This window comes from Acomys minous (genome assembly GCF_964271855.1).
Source record: "Acomys minous genome assembly, chromosome: 6".
Lineage (NCBI taxonomy): Eukaryota > Metazoa > Chordata > Mammalia > Rodentia > Muridae > Acomys > Acomys minous.
In genome coordinates, this window is record NC_140487.1 from 27,222,167 (window position 1) to 27,236,916 (window position 14,750).

Here is a 14,750-nt window from a genome sequence, read left to right on the forward strand (position 1 = left end):
GAAAGATGTGTCACCTTCAGCCGGTGAAAATGGCCCTTTGGCTTTGCGCTGGCCCATCCCAACAGCTGGAGCATCTGTGAACTGCTGGAGCAGTGGAGGGGCCAGTCCTGCAGAGCCAAAGCTGCAGGGTCTCCATGACACAGGGCAACAACAGGATAGCCTAGAGGAGTCCAGGTGAGAATCCAGTACTGATAGTACAGCGAAAGCCAGAGGCCTCGAACCAGACCAATGACTCACTGCAATGTACATTTAAAAGTAAAGCTGTTTGGGCAAAAAAGGGTATACTGTGGGACACACTGCAGTTTCCATAGGGAGATTTGTTTGTATGTTTGGGTTTTTTTTTGGGGGGGGTTTCTTTTCTTTTCTTTTTGGGTGAACATTGCAAGGGTAGAGGGTGGAGTTGGAGGGGCACAGGGAAATGGGAATGCATAATGTGAAATTCACAAAAATTCAATAAAAAGCACACACACACACACACACACACACACACACACACACACACACACACACACACTCACACACCCCTGTGGCTATTCCAAGAGCTGTGCCTTTCTGGAGTAAAACTCAACACACAATCCTATGGGAAAATGTTTGAGGTCTGGCACACTGCGCTGCATACTCAATTCAAAGTATACAGTATTGAGCATGCTCAGTGTGTAGTCACCCTTCAAGGAGGGACAATGGTAAACAGGAAAACCCCTGGTAGCAGCAGCTAGTGTATGCTGTGGCTTGCTTGCCTCAAAGATGTTGAAAGCGGGCTGAAGTGCTTCTGGCTATGCTAAGCCTACTAGATGAAGTTCGAAGCTCTCACCAGCCCGTGGGACTAGACAGCAGGCAGCGGGCAGCATTCTCTGCAGGCACTTGTTCACCTTGTGGGGTCCGTGAGTAAAGCACAAAGAATAACTTCAGAGACTTCTTTCCTGCTGAAAATTTTAGTGGCTACCAAAGGAAATGACATTTTGAAGGTGAGTCAGTATAGAAGTTTCCCAAGGGGGCCTACACACTGCTATGCTAGCATTTTGGTCGTATTTCCTACCCCTCCGCCCTTCTTTCTCCTTCCCCATCATGTTAGGATTCTTAGAGTTTCTACACAGTTTGTATCTACTATTATGTATATTTACATATAAACTGGCATGTATCTATATAAAATCTATGATACATAAATGAATAGTGTAATAGCCTTCAGAGCCAGAATTTTTTAACAGGTGTTTCTTTTTCTTTTTCTTTTTTCTTTTTGTCAAGTAGCGTTCTGTTGTATGCCCTACTGTGTTGAATTAAGGTTTTTAGTCGGGCCTTTTCTAATACCCTCTCTAGTTCCCAAATAATTGACACAGAGACCAACTAGACTTATTCAGTAAGCTTTAAGCACTATAATTCTAATCCAATTATGCTAGTCTGGCTACTTCCCAGCCATGTGCCCAACCCATCACTTGCCATCTCAGTCTTGCCTTGGCTGCTTCTTCTGGATTCCTCTGTCCTCGTGGCGAGCTCCTCCTGACACCTTTGCTCCTTTCCCTCTCCCTCACCCTCTCTGCCTGTCTCTTTCCTTCTCTTCCTCCTTTCTTTACTCTCCCAAAGAGTACCTCCCTGCCTATAAGGCCTCATCTTGTCAGGTCCTAGACACTCCCTTTCCTAACTTCAGGGAAAGCCTTTGACCTCTGAATACACAGTGGAACCAGTGTAAACACGGTGCACTTGTAAAGTTCCTTAAAAATATTACAACTATAGTAAATAAAGCTCCTGCAGACTGCTTGCCCATAGCTGACTGGAATGCTGTGATTATGGATAAAGAGAATCTTGGGCAAAAGCCAAAATTATTGGGGGCTATCCAGGTTCTTCATAATTTACTATACCACTTTTGTCTAAACCCTGTTAGTCCTGTAACTGGTACAGTCTTCAGAATATATCCCTAGGCTTAGCCGACCTCTAGTTTCCACCATCCTGAAAGCTAAGAGTGTTGTACTTTAGTACCCAAAACTTAACTAATATTCCCACCAGCAGAATTTGTACATATATTTATTTATGACTTTCTTTTTGTCCTATACCCATAAAAGTCTACATAATCTCTTTCACAGTGGGATATGTCATTAAGAATAACTTGATTTCATGCCCCTAGCCATGGTCACTCATAGTTGACTAGGAATAAAATAATGTATTTCATGTAGAGTTACGATTCCACATTTTAAAAGTGAGGGGATAACAACTGGGATGTAATATGAATAAATTATAATAAATTTCTAAAAAAAAAAAAGAAAAGAAAAAGAAAATGGACAGTGTAACCTAAAGCTGGCTCCTGGAAAAGAATACATGCATACCATAATCAATCACTCTGGAAATTAGCAGGAACACATAAGCATAAGTCCACGCATCGTATGTTAAACAAAATAGTGCAGCCAAATATTTGACAGAAACAGAATAAGTCACTGGGGGTACTGATGCCAAGGAAAACAACTGAAAGAAAACACACAGCTAGAGAACAAGACTACTGCCATGTATCCATGGCATCTGAAATATAGGCATTAGGATGCCCTTTTTCTCCTTTTAAAAGATTGATTGATTGATTGATTACATAATCAGTGTTTTGCCTGTATGTACACCTGCACGCCAGAAGAGGGCATCAGATCACACTATAAATGGTTGTGAGCCACCCTGTGGTTGCTGGGAATTGAAATCAGGACCTTTGGAAGGGCAGGCAGTGCTCTTAACCTCTGATCCATCTCTCCAGCCCCTAGAACCCCCTTTTCAATTTGACAGGAAAGACAGCAAGCTCCAAGACAGAAAACTTGTGTTGTTAACACAGCCATCTTTCTACCTGGCTGTGTAGCATTGGTCAAGTTCTTCAGCATCTCAGGGACTACATAAGATGGCCTCCCTTTCCTTTCCCAAGCCTCAACATCTATCAGTCTGGAAACACTGGTATTTGGGAAACATCCTATAGTAGAAACCATGTTAAACAAGGTTAAACGTCTCTATATTCGTAGGCTTCCAAGACTTGCCTGCACCACTCTACAACTATCTCCAGCTCTGTTCAATCTTGTTTAAATGCCACTTCCTCGGTGAAGTCTCCCTGATCATGCTATTTAAAATTGGACTCTTTCTCTATCTGCTGCTGCCAGTCCCCTCCCTCAAATTTGACACTAGAATTCACTCTGCACCTTCAAACACACTGAATCGCTTACTATGTTTCTGCCTGTCTTCCTAGTGTGACATTGAATATACCTAAAGAGAGGTTTTAGTATCTTACATACCGTGGACTCTAAAATCTAGCACACGAAATCTAGCAGGGCCTAATATTATTAAGTGGATGAATGAATTCCTAACACAGATGTAAAATAAAATATTCCATGACTTATCACATGTGGTGAGTGTCAGAGAAGCCTTATGGAGGCCCATAGAAAACGGCGAGTGAGGCGTCACCAGCTCCTATGGCTCCTTGAACAATTCTGATCCACTGTGCACAGTGCTGATCTAGTGGGGACTCCTGGCGCACCAGTGAAGGCTCAAAATGGATCTGAGAATAGGGAAGTGACTGCTTCCCCCTTCTTTATGGAAGCCTCCTGAGGTGACCTTGCACCCACATTTCCTTGTAGTTACACCAACCTGACTGATAGCTAATTGGTGCTTGAGGCTAGCACAGGATGGTCTGATTGGCCCGCCAATCGCATAAAGGCTTATATGCTGCACAATAAGGTTAGGTCTGTGCCTTGAATCTGGTCTCCAGAGTCTGAGTCCCAGGATGCTTCACGGGCTCCTTCACCACTCTACCCAGGTTTCCCATCCCCACCATCACAATTGTAAAAATCAGATGTAACCAATCAAGACCTATCTGAACATGGTCTCTAACTTCATTGCCTGAAATTCTCTAGTGCTGCTTTGTGACATCAAAATATTTGGCCATAAAGAGAATGATTAAATAGAATTGGTCCAATCAAATTGTTATTGGATGTAAAATTAATTTTCCTTAAATGTAAAGTTAAATTTCCCTTTAGAAGTAATCACCGGACTGTATTGACTAATCCCACATATAAACGAACTCAGTATTTTATCTGGAGTCAAAATACTTAACTAAACAACTCATTAGCTTATTAACCAAAAGCAATGCAAGCAAACAGTCAGAACTGAGGCACTCAGGTACAAGGCCATCATGCATTCACATGTCATTTCACAACTGAGTGACTTCAGTCCTAATGAGAGCACGTTACCCATTGTTGAATGACCAAACTGAAAAACAGGAACACTACAAGTTTTCCTTCTCAGCTTCATTCTGGGTTGTCTTTTTTTTTTCCCCATTCAGTGAGGCCCAAATTTTGCTAGCCGAGAAAATGGCTTGCTGGATAAAGTGCTTGCCATACAAACTTGAGGATCAGGGTTTAGATCTCCAGCACCCACGTAAATTTGGGTAGAAATAGCAAAAATCTATAATCCTGGCAACTGGGAGGCAGCAACAAGGCATCCCTGGGGTTCTGGGTTTAGTGAGAGACCCTGAGAGAGAGAATGGAGAGGGATTGAGGAAAGTAACGTGAGCCTCCATATCCACACAGAGCTACACTCATGGGAACACACACGCACGCACGCACGCACGCACACACGCACGCACGCACACACGCACTCACGCACACACGCACGTCACAATGAAAAACATATTCTGAAGGACGGTGGGGAAGATGAAGAAACAGAGGCATTGATTAACCTGGGCTCTAGTCCTGGAAGTTTCTAGCCGCCATACAATCTAACCTAGGCCTAGAATGTTTCCAGCCTCTGAGCCTCACTGCTGAGTAAGCTCACGCTTTCTTGTTCCTTCAGAGCTTTGGCTGGTTGGTTCAATGGTTCAACTCTCTTGTTGTGGTCCAAACTCTTCTCCGGACTGATCAAACTGGCTTCTCTCAGCTTCTGACTTAATTTCTCTGTTTGGCCTCATGCTAACTTTGGCAACATGTTCTAATCTTCTGGCTCCTCATTCTGTCTTCACCTTTGTCCAGCTGGTTCTCTTGCTGTAACCTGTCTCTACCACTGTCCTGGGAAAACTGACTTCTCTCTCCCTCATTCTCTGTGTTGCTTCCTTAAGTAGCTTCCCTTTACTCTCCCTTCTCCTGAGAGTTGGGTGTACCATAGTCTGTCAAATCTTCCTTTGATTCATCATTTGTTCCTGCCACTCAATTAGGCATCACTTTCAAACATGGGAGCTTCCTTCTACAAACTACCTTTACCTTCATTGTTTGGGATTAAGGACATGTACCACCACACCTGGACCTAAGCTTTTCTTTACCTGAAACTTGCTCTATACCAAGCTGGCCTTGAAATTAAGAGATCTGCTTGCCTCTGTCTCTTGGGATAGAAGGAGCGTGCCACTACTGCCCAGTGTGTCTACATTCGAGCCACATCACACAGACCTAGAAGGTCTTTGGAGGTGATCTGTTGCCAGAGCAGCCATGTTCTGAATTAACATTCCTCTACAGGTCAGACCCTCCATAGCATGAAACAGAAACTGTGTGGAACTGCCTCGGAGGTGGTGGCTGTGGGTGACACAGGAAATAGACAGCAGGAAAAAGGCCACATGGTGAAATCCTTATTAAGGGTGGGTGGGCAACAAAACAAGAGCAGTGGAATGCCCTAGCACCTGGGACTCAATACCTGATCCCCAGTCCCTTGGAAAGAAAGGGAATTCTTCCCTCAAAGGGCATGAATGGGAGAAGTCACAGAGGGCCGCACACTACACACAAACAGCTTATAAACATGTGACCCGGAGCCTGCTCAACAACTGAGCAAAAGAGAAGACACTTCACTATTTCTTTTAGGGGATGTTGAGAGCCGCCCATCAAGGAAACCTATGCTCTAAACACATGCCAACAAATATTATCTCAGGGTCACCATGGACAGCTTGCTACTTTGACAGGGCAGCTAGCAGCCACACAAGATAGACTTGACTTTAAGGGATGCCTCCGACAGAAGCTTGACGATGCGTTTAAAGTACTGATCATGCCTACCACTGTACTGAAGACCAAGGCCTTCAAAGTTATCCTATGCTTTCTAATAAGAGTTGAGGTGGTAATTCTGTATCGCTGTAGTCATTTTTACGTCCATCGCACATAATAATCAGTTACTTATAAACGGGAGAAGTCTTCATTATGAAATACATAACTGAATGAAAACAATCAAAATAAAAAGGAAGGTTATGACTGGTCTTGGGTTTCAGCACCAGATGTATGAAAGAAGGAAATGAAAAATGAAGGGCAATTGCTCCTAGGTACGGTGCAGGAGTTTATTGTAGATAAAAGAGAATACAGTCAGAGGCAGGGACATCTGGGAGATTTCAAAGTGAACGTGTCCTTGAGCTGGACCATGTGAGGAGAGGGCGGAAGGGAAAGGGGACTGTCTGAGCCAAAAGGAGAAAACATAGACCAAAAGGTCAGGTAACCAGAGTGGTTGGAGGTGTGGTACGCCAGCCATCCTCTATAACAGATAGGGACTGAAGGATGCTGGGAAATCCTAGCCGCAAGCGCCACTGTGATATGTTAGGTAGGCACTGCAGCTGTTTGTCTCCGGTTTGCGACCTAACCTTAATGTCTCTGGAATGCACAAATTCCTCTTTACAGGTTCTTGGTCTCATTGTCAGAGGAGCTTAAAACACCACACAGAATTTTTGGAATTAGAGGAAACAACAGGACAGGCAAGCCTGAGCCTTGGACAGCTTTGGGACTAGGGAGATGGAGAAAGGAAGAAGAGAGTGAGCCCTTTCATAAGAGTTCAAGTAGAAAGATACTACTTAGAAATCAAGGTGGAGCCAGGCATGGTGGTGCATGCCTTTCATCCCAGCACTCAGCAGGCAGAGGCAGGTGGATCACTTTGAGTTCGAGGCCAGCCTGGTCTACAAAGCCAGTTCAGGACAGACAAGATAACATAGAGAAACTGTGTCTCGGAAAGAGAGAGAGGGGAGAGAGAGAGAGGGAGAGGGAGAGGGAGAGAGAGAGAGAGAGAGAGAGAGAGAGAGAGAGAGAGAGAGAGAGAGAGAGAGAGAGAGAGATCAAAGTGGACACACCAGGAAAAAGAAAGAATCTGGTGCCTCAGGATTCCACCTCTGGCATGTTTTACTGCCCTCCTCTCAGAGCAACATGGGCCAGTGTGTGAAAGCATCTCCTGCCTTTTTGGCCAAAAGACAACATGTGTAACTTTATGACTATTTGGTTTAGCCTTGTAGTCAGCTAAATGTTGTCCTTTTTGGCCAAGAATTCAGCATGTGTCCAAGACAGGAAGGAATTAAGACAGTTTATTGTCATTGGTTTACCTTTCAGTGTTGTGGCCAGGGAGGATTAACTAACAGCATATTTTGTTATTTGAATACCTTTAGTTTTGTTAGCTTTTGGCAGGAATGAAGATTTAACGGTATTTACTATCAGGAGTTTAGCCTTTGTGGACAGTTTAAAGTCCTTCTCCTTGGTTCATCTTTAACTTACCTTTAGGCTCAAGCACACTGCGTAGCTTCGCTCCGGGCTAAAAGGCTACTCCAGGCTTGTTCCTGACAAGGGAAGGACAGCACGTGGAAATGAGTCATAAGCAGCGCTGAGCTCTTTCACCATGGCATTTGAAACTCTGCCTCCTTTTTAGGGTTTTTTTTGTTTGTTTGTTTAATTTTAATTTCCTGTCGGCCAGGGTATTACTACCTCAGATTAAGGCATTGGTTTCAAGAAGCAAGCGTGTCTCAAATGATGCCTAAGAAGCCATTGTCTTTCCAGGACCCTTTATTTCTTGCCTTCCTACCTAGCAGCCCCTATCACGCACACAAGGAAAACACTTGTGTTTCTCTTTGCAGTGGGATCTTCTTGTAGTCTTTTCTAGATCAAGCCGGGAAGTTCATCAAGACAATTTTTTTATTCCTCCTCACAGTATACATCCTGAATTCAGAATTCAATCTGGACTCTAACCAGGGAACAAAGGATCCCGAAGTGAGTGGGAGAATGAATCAATTAGAGATAAAGGGGAGAGATGCAGATTTACGACAAAAGGCTCACGAGAAGAAGAGCGTCCGGAAGAATTAAAGCAAAGCGGTACAGAAAAGCGTTTTGCTCTCTGTACATTTGTTGTTAATAAGTACTCAGAGGGGGCCAGGGAGCTGGCACAGTTGATGGAGTGTTTGCAGCACAAGTGTGAGAATCCGAGTTTGGATCCCTCTGCGCATCTTCTTAAAGAGCTATGCCTGTAAGCCCAGCACTGAGGAGGCAGAAATACAGAGCTCTCCAGAGTTCAATGGCCAGCCACTCCAGCTAGATTGGTGCAGGTCAGTGGGAGACTGTGCATTCACATGTATATGTGCATATGAACATGTATGCACCCACTAAATAACTGAAAGACCAAGGAGAGTTAGGATAGGAGTATTTATCTCAGTATACATTTACAAGATACAATTATGGCCTGCGAATTCTTCACAGTAGATTTGTAAATCAAACTGGTTAGGTAATAGACTAGAATAGGTTTTCTAGCAATGACAGAATTTTAAAGCTCTCAAATTTCTATTAAAAAAAAAAAAAAGCAGCCAGGCATGGTGGCACATGCCTTTTATCTCAGCACTTGAGAGGCAGAGGCATGCAGATCTCTGTAAGTTTGAGCCCAGCCTGGTCTACATAGTGACTTTCACTACAGCCAGAACTATACAATGAGACTCTGTCTTTAAAACGAAAAAGATAATAACAATAATTATTTATAGTAAATGTATTACCAATATATTTATAGAAATTAAAAGCAAAGAATTAGAGTTAAGGTGGCTTTGTGGCAGGTGCGTTGTCCATACACAACTTGTCCCAGCTACTCAGGAGGCTGAACCAGGGAAGAACGTCAGTGTCAAAGTGGGCCACAAAGCGAGGCTGGATAGGTGCATTTGCGCATTCTGTTCAGAGGCAATAGGAGTTAGAAAGTATAGCTAAAAGACTGGCGTCTTCCCTCTGATATGCTCAATGCACTGGAAGACACTTAGTTGATGAGATTTTTTACATGGACAAGATTTAAAATTGAGTTATTTGGTGGATACCGTTTGCGTACAGTTTTGTTTAAGGTGCCGTGGGACAGTGTGCCCCAGCAGGTTGTTTTGGACATCAAACAGATTCAAGGAAAATAAGACAGCTAGCTTTACAATAGTATTCATAGAACCCCTATCGCTGGAAACTACATACACTTCCACACGGCGAAACTGAGCAGTAAACAGGAGACACAATCCTAGCAATATTGAACTTAGCTCTCAGTCTGCAATTTCTAGACAGACACAAGACCCACTGCAATTCAGCACAGTATTTAGCATGTAGCAAGACTTTGTTTGTATAGGACACAGACTGAACGGAAGCCTGTATTTATGAAGCAACACCCCGTGATGTTTTCTCTTAACCCTTGACTCAGTTGGACTTTGAAAGAACTAGGAGATCAGTGAAGCATACCTCTGGGTGTGTCAGTGAGGGTTTTTCTAGACAGGATTCATTTTAAGACCTCTGACTAATGACTCCTAACTTACAGTGTCTTTTTTTTTTTTTTTTTTTTTTTTTTTTTTTTTTTTTTTGGGGAGGGAGTGGAAAGTAGGAAGTAGGCCCTGGGTGGAAAAAAGTAGATCACTGGGTACATGTTCTTGGGGACTGTCTCTTGCCATGGCTTCTTCCTGTATAACCTTTTCTCTGCTGTGTAGCCCCAAGCTATGAATGACTCTGCCCTGTCACTCCCCTAAATGACTACACCTTTTAACTTGTTCTCTCAAGTACACTGGCCACAGCTTCGCAAAAGTAACTGACAGAGGACCCCAAAAATCATAACGTGAAATATTTTGAAAATTTTAAGAAATATTCAAAAGAAAGAGCAATGTCTTCTTACCGCAAAGGCCTGCATATAACTTTATCCCTAGGCTACATTTGGCTAAGGGAACATACTCGCCGCTTTCCCTCATTCACCTAATGCATATTTGTGAGCGCATTCTGTGTGCAAGACATTGCAGGGGCTATGGAGAAGGTAGCATGACATTTGAGTGAAGCTCTAAAAATAAAATTAAATTAAAAAAAATTTTTTTAAAGGAGGAATGATGCGTACTGTACAACTGACGCAATGGAGGAGGAGGAGGAGGAGGAGGAAGAGTCTCACGCTGAAGCTCCGGTGAGTGGCGCTGGCCTGAGATGGGAGTGTGCTTGTTTGGCCACTCAAAGAACAGAATGAAGATGATTAGAGCCGATCCCTTCAGTTTTTCATACCTGACTCGTGGTTAATAAATATTAGTTATTACTATTATCATACGTCTGAAGAGGATGGAGGGTAGCGGAGATACATCTTTTTAGTGCTGGAAGATGACCCGACAGGTTGGTGAAACGACTTCATAAAGCTGAATGGCAGGAAGGTGCAGATTGTGGGGGAAGGACGCTTCACATAAAGTAGAAGCAGGAGTGGCTGGACTTCACTGAAGATCAATGAAGTTCAATGAGCAGCCACTGTTCAAGGAATGGGCAAGTTTCGAAGAGAGTCAAAGACTAGTGTGGGAGTAGCAGGGCCTAGGGCTTTCTGTTGTTCTGACTCCACCATACCGGATAGCTATATTTTAATGTCAGCGTGTCAAAGAAACTCTATATAACATACATGGAGAATATTATGTATGCAATATATTATATGTACTATAATATATATTATATATATACATACATACACATACATACATAATAGAATGGTAAACGTCTTAGTTAGGGTTACTATCACTGTGATGAAACATCATGCCCAAAAGCAGCTTGAGGAGGAAAGGGTTTATCTGGCTTACACTTCCACACCACTGTTCATCTTTGGAAGAAGTCAGGACTGGAGCTCAAACAGGGCAGGAACCTGGAGGCAGGAGCTGATGTACAGCCCATGGAGGTACACTGACTTGCTCTGCTTGTTTTCTTATAAAGCCCAGGACTACCAGACCAGGGATGGCACCACACACAACCATTCATTAAGAAAATGCCCTACAGGCTGGCCAACAGCCCCATCTTGTGGAAACAATTTCTTAATTAAGGCTCTTTCCTGTCTTATGACTCTAGCTTGTGTCAAGTTGATATAAAACTAATTAGCACACCTGTACTATTTTAAGGGCACACTTAGGATTACACACAGTGATACAACAGCACCCATGCAACACAGAGAATTACACTATGTCTATGTAGACATAGATATATATTGTGTAGGTGACAGGAGGCTATGGTGGCTACAAAGATTGTCAAAGGGGCTAAAGAAGCAGAACTGGGGTATTTAAGAGTCTCTGAGAAGCCAGGCAGTGGTGGTGCATGCCTTTAATCCCAGCACTCCGGGAGGCAGAAGCAGGCAGATCTCTGAGTTCAAGGCCAACCTGCTCTATTGTGTTCCAGGATCTTGGGGGAAAAAAAAAAGAGTCTCTGAGAGAGTATGGAAACAAGTGAGGCTGAAAGTTTGCTGCTGTAGCTGCTGAAACAATAGAGCCAGGCAGCAGTCTCAGGATTATGGCCCAGAAGCAACTTGTTGAGGAGGCTGACAGTTCTAGACAGATGAACCTGGGTAAACAGACCTGAACAGCAGGGACCAAGCTTAAGTAAAGCTTTTGGGACAGTTGTGAGTTCTCTGGTGTTTCCATGGCTGTGTCAGGTGCTCCTTTTTATGGGAACCAGGTGAGGGGGCTGCACCCTTTCCTCCTGTGTGTGGGCCTGGTTTTCTCCATGAGATTTTTACTATGTCCTACACTGTTTCTACACTGCCATTTACTTTGCTATGGGTCTGCTTTTAGGAGAAAGCTACAGGCGAGGGTGTGAGTCTACCAAGGCACATCTTGGTACATCTTTCATCCTAAAAAAAAAAGTAACCAGAAGCTGCTGGGAAAAAAATTCTCTGGTACACAACGTGGTGTAACTTAGAGCAGGGCACAGCCAAAGCTCAACCAATGTACTAAAAACATTATAAGTTAAAGTAAGTCAGGACAGAATGCGAGGAAAACTACAGTGACATTTTGCCAATGAGAGTAAAACCAGGTTGAGGTCAAACTGTTGTATGACTGCATTTCTAGCACTCTCCTGTCATTCCTAAATCTAATCATTAGCTCATAAACTTTCTTCCAATTTTTGTTTAAACAAGGAAATTCTTTACAATGTGATGAATTTGAGAAGCTCATCTTAGTGTCAGTGTGATTTACTAGGACTCTTTCAAAGCACCTTTGGTGGTGTGCTTAATAAATCTTGCTTCTTTTGTTGTTGTTTTGTTTTGTTTGATACAGGGTTTCTCTGTGTAGCCTTGGCTGTCCTGGACTCTCTTTGTAGACCAGGCTGGCCTCAAACTCACAAAGGATCTATCTGCCTGCCTCTGCCTCCCAGAGTGCTGGGATTACAGGCATGCACCACCTCGCCCAGCTCCATCCTTGCTTCTTATTGGCTGTTGCGGAAATTCTTTTCTTCGTAGAAGCTACAAATCTCAGTTTTGCCCAATTTGAAAGGGAACTCTTCAAGCCCCTGGGGAGGAAGGGTTGAAAGCCTTGCCCCTGTCCCTGTTGTTGGTGATATAAAGTAACAATATCCTAAAGTGTTATGTTTAACAATTCTCTCGAAGGAGCTAGCTCCTTGTAGATCGTGAGGGGAAACTGCAAGTTGCACACGTGTTGAGGTGAAAATGGATGCTGGGGCTAAGCCAAGCCTGCAGTGCTGAGAAGACGAATCCGATGGTTTGTAGTTGGATATGAGATAACCTCACTAAACAGATGAGAGGAAAGATGGGTCAGGCCAGTGAGGATGACAAACCGTCCCCTCCCCATCCGGAAGTCCTTGAGGAGCAGGTAAGGCACAGACGCCCTGTCATATATTCTTATTCCCAACGCAGCTGATTATTAACAGACCAAGTAAAACCTCCATCTTGTTCAGGAAGGAGAGCTCAGCTCACTCCATAAACGAGTTAACTAAAAACAACTGTAGCTACTTCTTGGTATCTGTGAGAATGGAGAGAGCTAGGTATAAGAAACAGAGGTCTCTGCCTAGGCGGGCAGTGCTTAGCTGCTTTGAGACAAGGAACTCTGTCTCAGGTCACCGTTTTCCCTCTACTGAGTTGCTAGCATGTAAGGTCTCAGTCAGGCACAACTAAATGGAGAAAGGCCTGTTACTCTCAAATACCGGCATCTGTCAGCGTTCCAGGAAATTTAAGGCCTTGATATGCCCTGGGGAAAACCACGAACATTGATTCCAGAGTTAACAGTTGAAAATACTATGTACTTTAAAATATCATTTCTACCCCCGACATGCCTCATTGTATAGGGCTATCGCCGAAACCAAAAAAACTAAATAGATATACATTACAAAAATGCCAAACTCACTAAAGAAAGACTTCCACAGACAAATTTCTACCAGCCTTAAAAGCACAAAAAGAAAGACATGCTGTTGGAAGGAAGGGAACTTTACAGAATAAGCAAGGTACCCTGGTCGCTACAACAGGGAGAGTGTCCTTTCAAGTATGACTCAGCAGGGATCCAACTGTGCACTATGCAGGAATATACGCTTCTATATAGAGACTTACCTGGACACGCGGAGACATGCCTATGAAAATGTCTCATTGGGGATTCCAGTGCTTTTCGCAAAAACTCAGGAAAGCCTGGAAGCGCCTCCTGTTTCGCAACCTCTCCAGCCTGCTTGCCCAATCCCGCCTACCAGGCTGATTGGCTGCGGGGCAGCAGGGCGGTGGCTGGCGTCTGCATTACTACCCCGGCCTGAGGAAGCCCTCTGGCTCCTTCCCCGCAGCGGCTCTTGAAGCTACTAGAGGCTGAGGCCGCTGCTCCCCATCCTCCCAGGCTTCGCTACACTCAGAGTCACTTCTTTCAAATTCTACGCCTTGGCGGACTCTGAGAAGGAAAGCCGAAGGTTGAGACACGTGAGGTGAGCAGTTCTCAGGAAGGGTCCGGTGCTCCGGATGTCTGAGCCTGGTCCGGGTGGCAAGGGCCTCAGAAGTCCGTGGGGACCAAGTGGAAGTCGCTCCAGGAGTACCAGCCCCCTCCCCTCAAGCCGGTGTTTTTGGCGCCAGCCGCCCCGCAAGTGGATCCTGCTGCCGAGTTCCCAGTCACCGGCCCGCGGAGGAGCTCGCTGGGGCGAAGGGTACCCTACAGGGCGGGGCGGCGGGACCCAGAGCCCAGCACCCGTTACACGTGCGTGATCCTCTAGGAGCTCCCCGGGATCCCCGGGATGAGTTACCTCCAAGCCCAGCCTCTGGAGCATCGAGACAGGGCTTCTCCACACCACTGGGCTCCTAGTGGCACTGGCAATGAGGTCTGTTTAGGCTCTGGACCCCGCGGCCATGTATCTGGCTGAACTGTGGTTTCTCCCCAGGACGTGATGGAGCTTGAAGAGGACCTTAACGGAAGAGCAGACAAGAACCTCTCGAAGATGGGCCAAAAGAGGTAGCCGGATCGTTTCACTTTCATACTTTACATGCCCTGTATGTTTGAGCAATTAGTTTGTAGCCTCCAGCACTGCACTAAATGATTAGTGGTTGTTATTTCAGCCTTCAAAAATGTAACCCAGCCCTTAGAAGGAACTGCTCTGCTTGGAGCAGTCCTTGAGACTGTGACAGAAAGAGGCTCCTGTTCAGCCTCTAGACCGGCTCACATCCGTTTAGTTTTATGACCTCAGCTTTATGAGCACTGTTGATCGCTCATGCACCTGAGCCATATGCTGCCTGGGCTCTCTGCTGTGGCCCATTATCTTCTGATAAACAATCACACAAACACAGAATGTGGCAACACAGGTGATGCAGAACAAAAC

At 44.6% G+C, this 14,750-nt stretch overlaps 1 protein-coding gene and 1 long non-coding RNA gene across 2 annotated transcripts in view; one reads left to right on the forward strand and one right to left on the reverse strand.

The window, feature by feature from the left end:
- Positions 1-740: 740 nt before the first annotated feature.
- Positions 741-13,613, reverse strand: LOC311599515. Its single transcript, XR_014779921.1, has 3 exons — positions 13,513-13,613; positions 7,452-7,513; positions 741-939 (listed from the first exon to the last, which is right to left on the reverse strand). It is a non-coding gene; the product is annotated as an uncharacterized lncRNA (long non-coding RNA).
- A 99-nt stretch (positions 13,614-13,712) lies between these two features.
- The window catches only part of LOC311599508 (ATP-dependent translocase ABCB1), a 66,846-nt gene continuing 65,808 nt past the window's right edge, over positions 13,713-14,750 (forward strand). The window contains exons 1-2 of the mRNA XM_084785429.1: positions 13,713-13,868; positions 14,316-14,386. Coding sequence (XP_084641555.1) covers positions 14,322-14,386 — 65 coding nt within the window. The 5' untranslated portion in view covers positions 13,713-13,868; positions 14,316-14,321. The remainder of the gene's footprint in view (positions 13,869-14,315; positions 14,387-14,750) is intronic.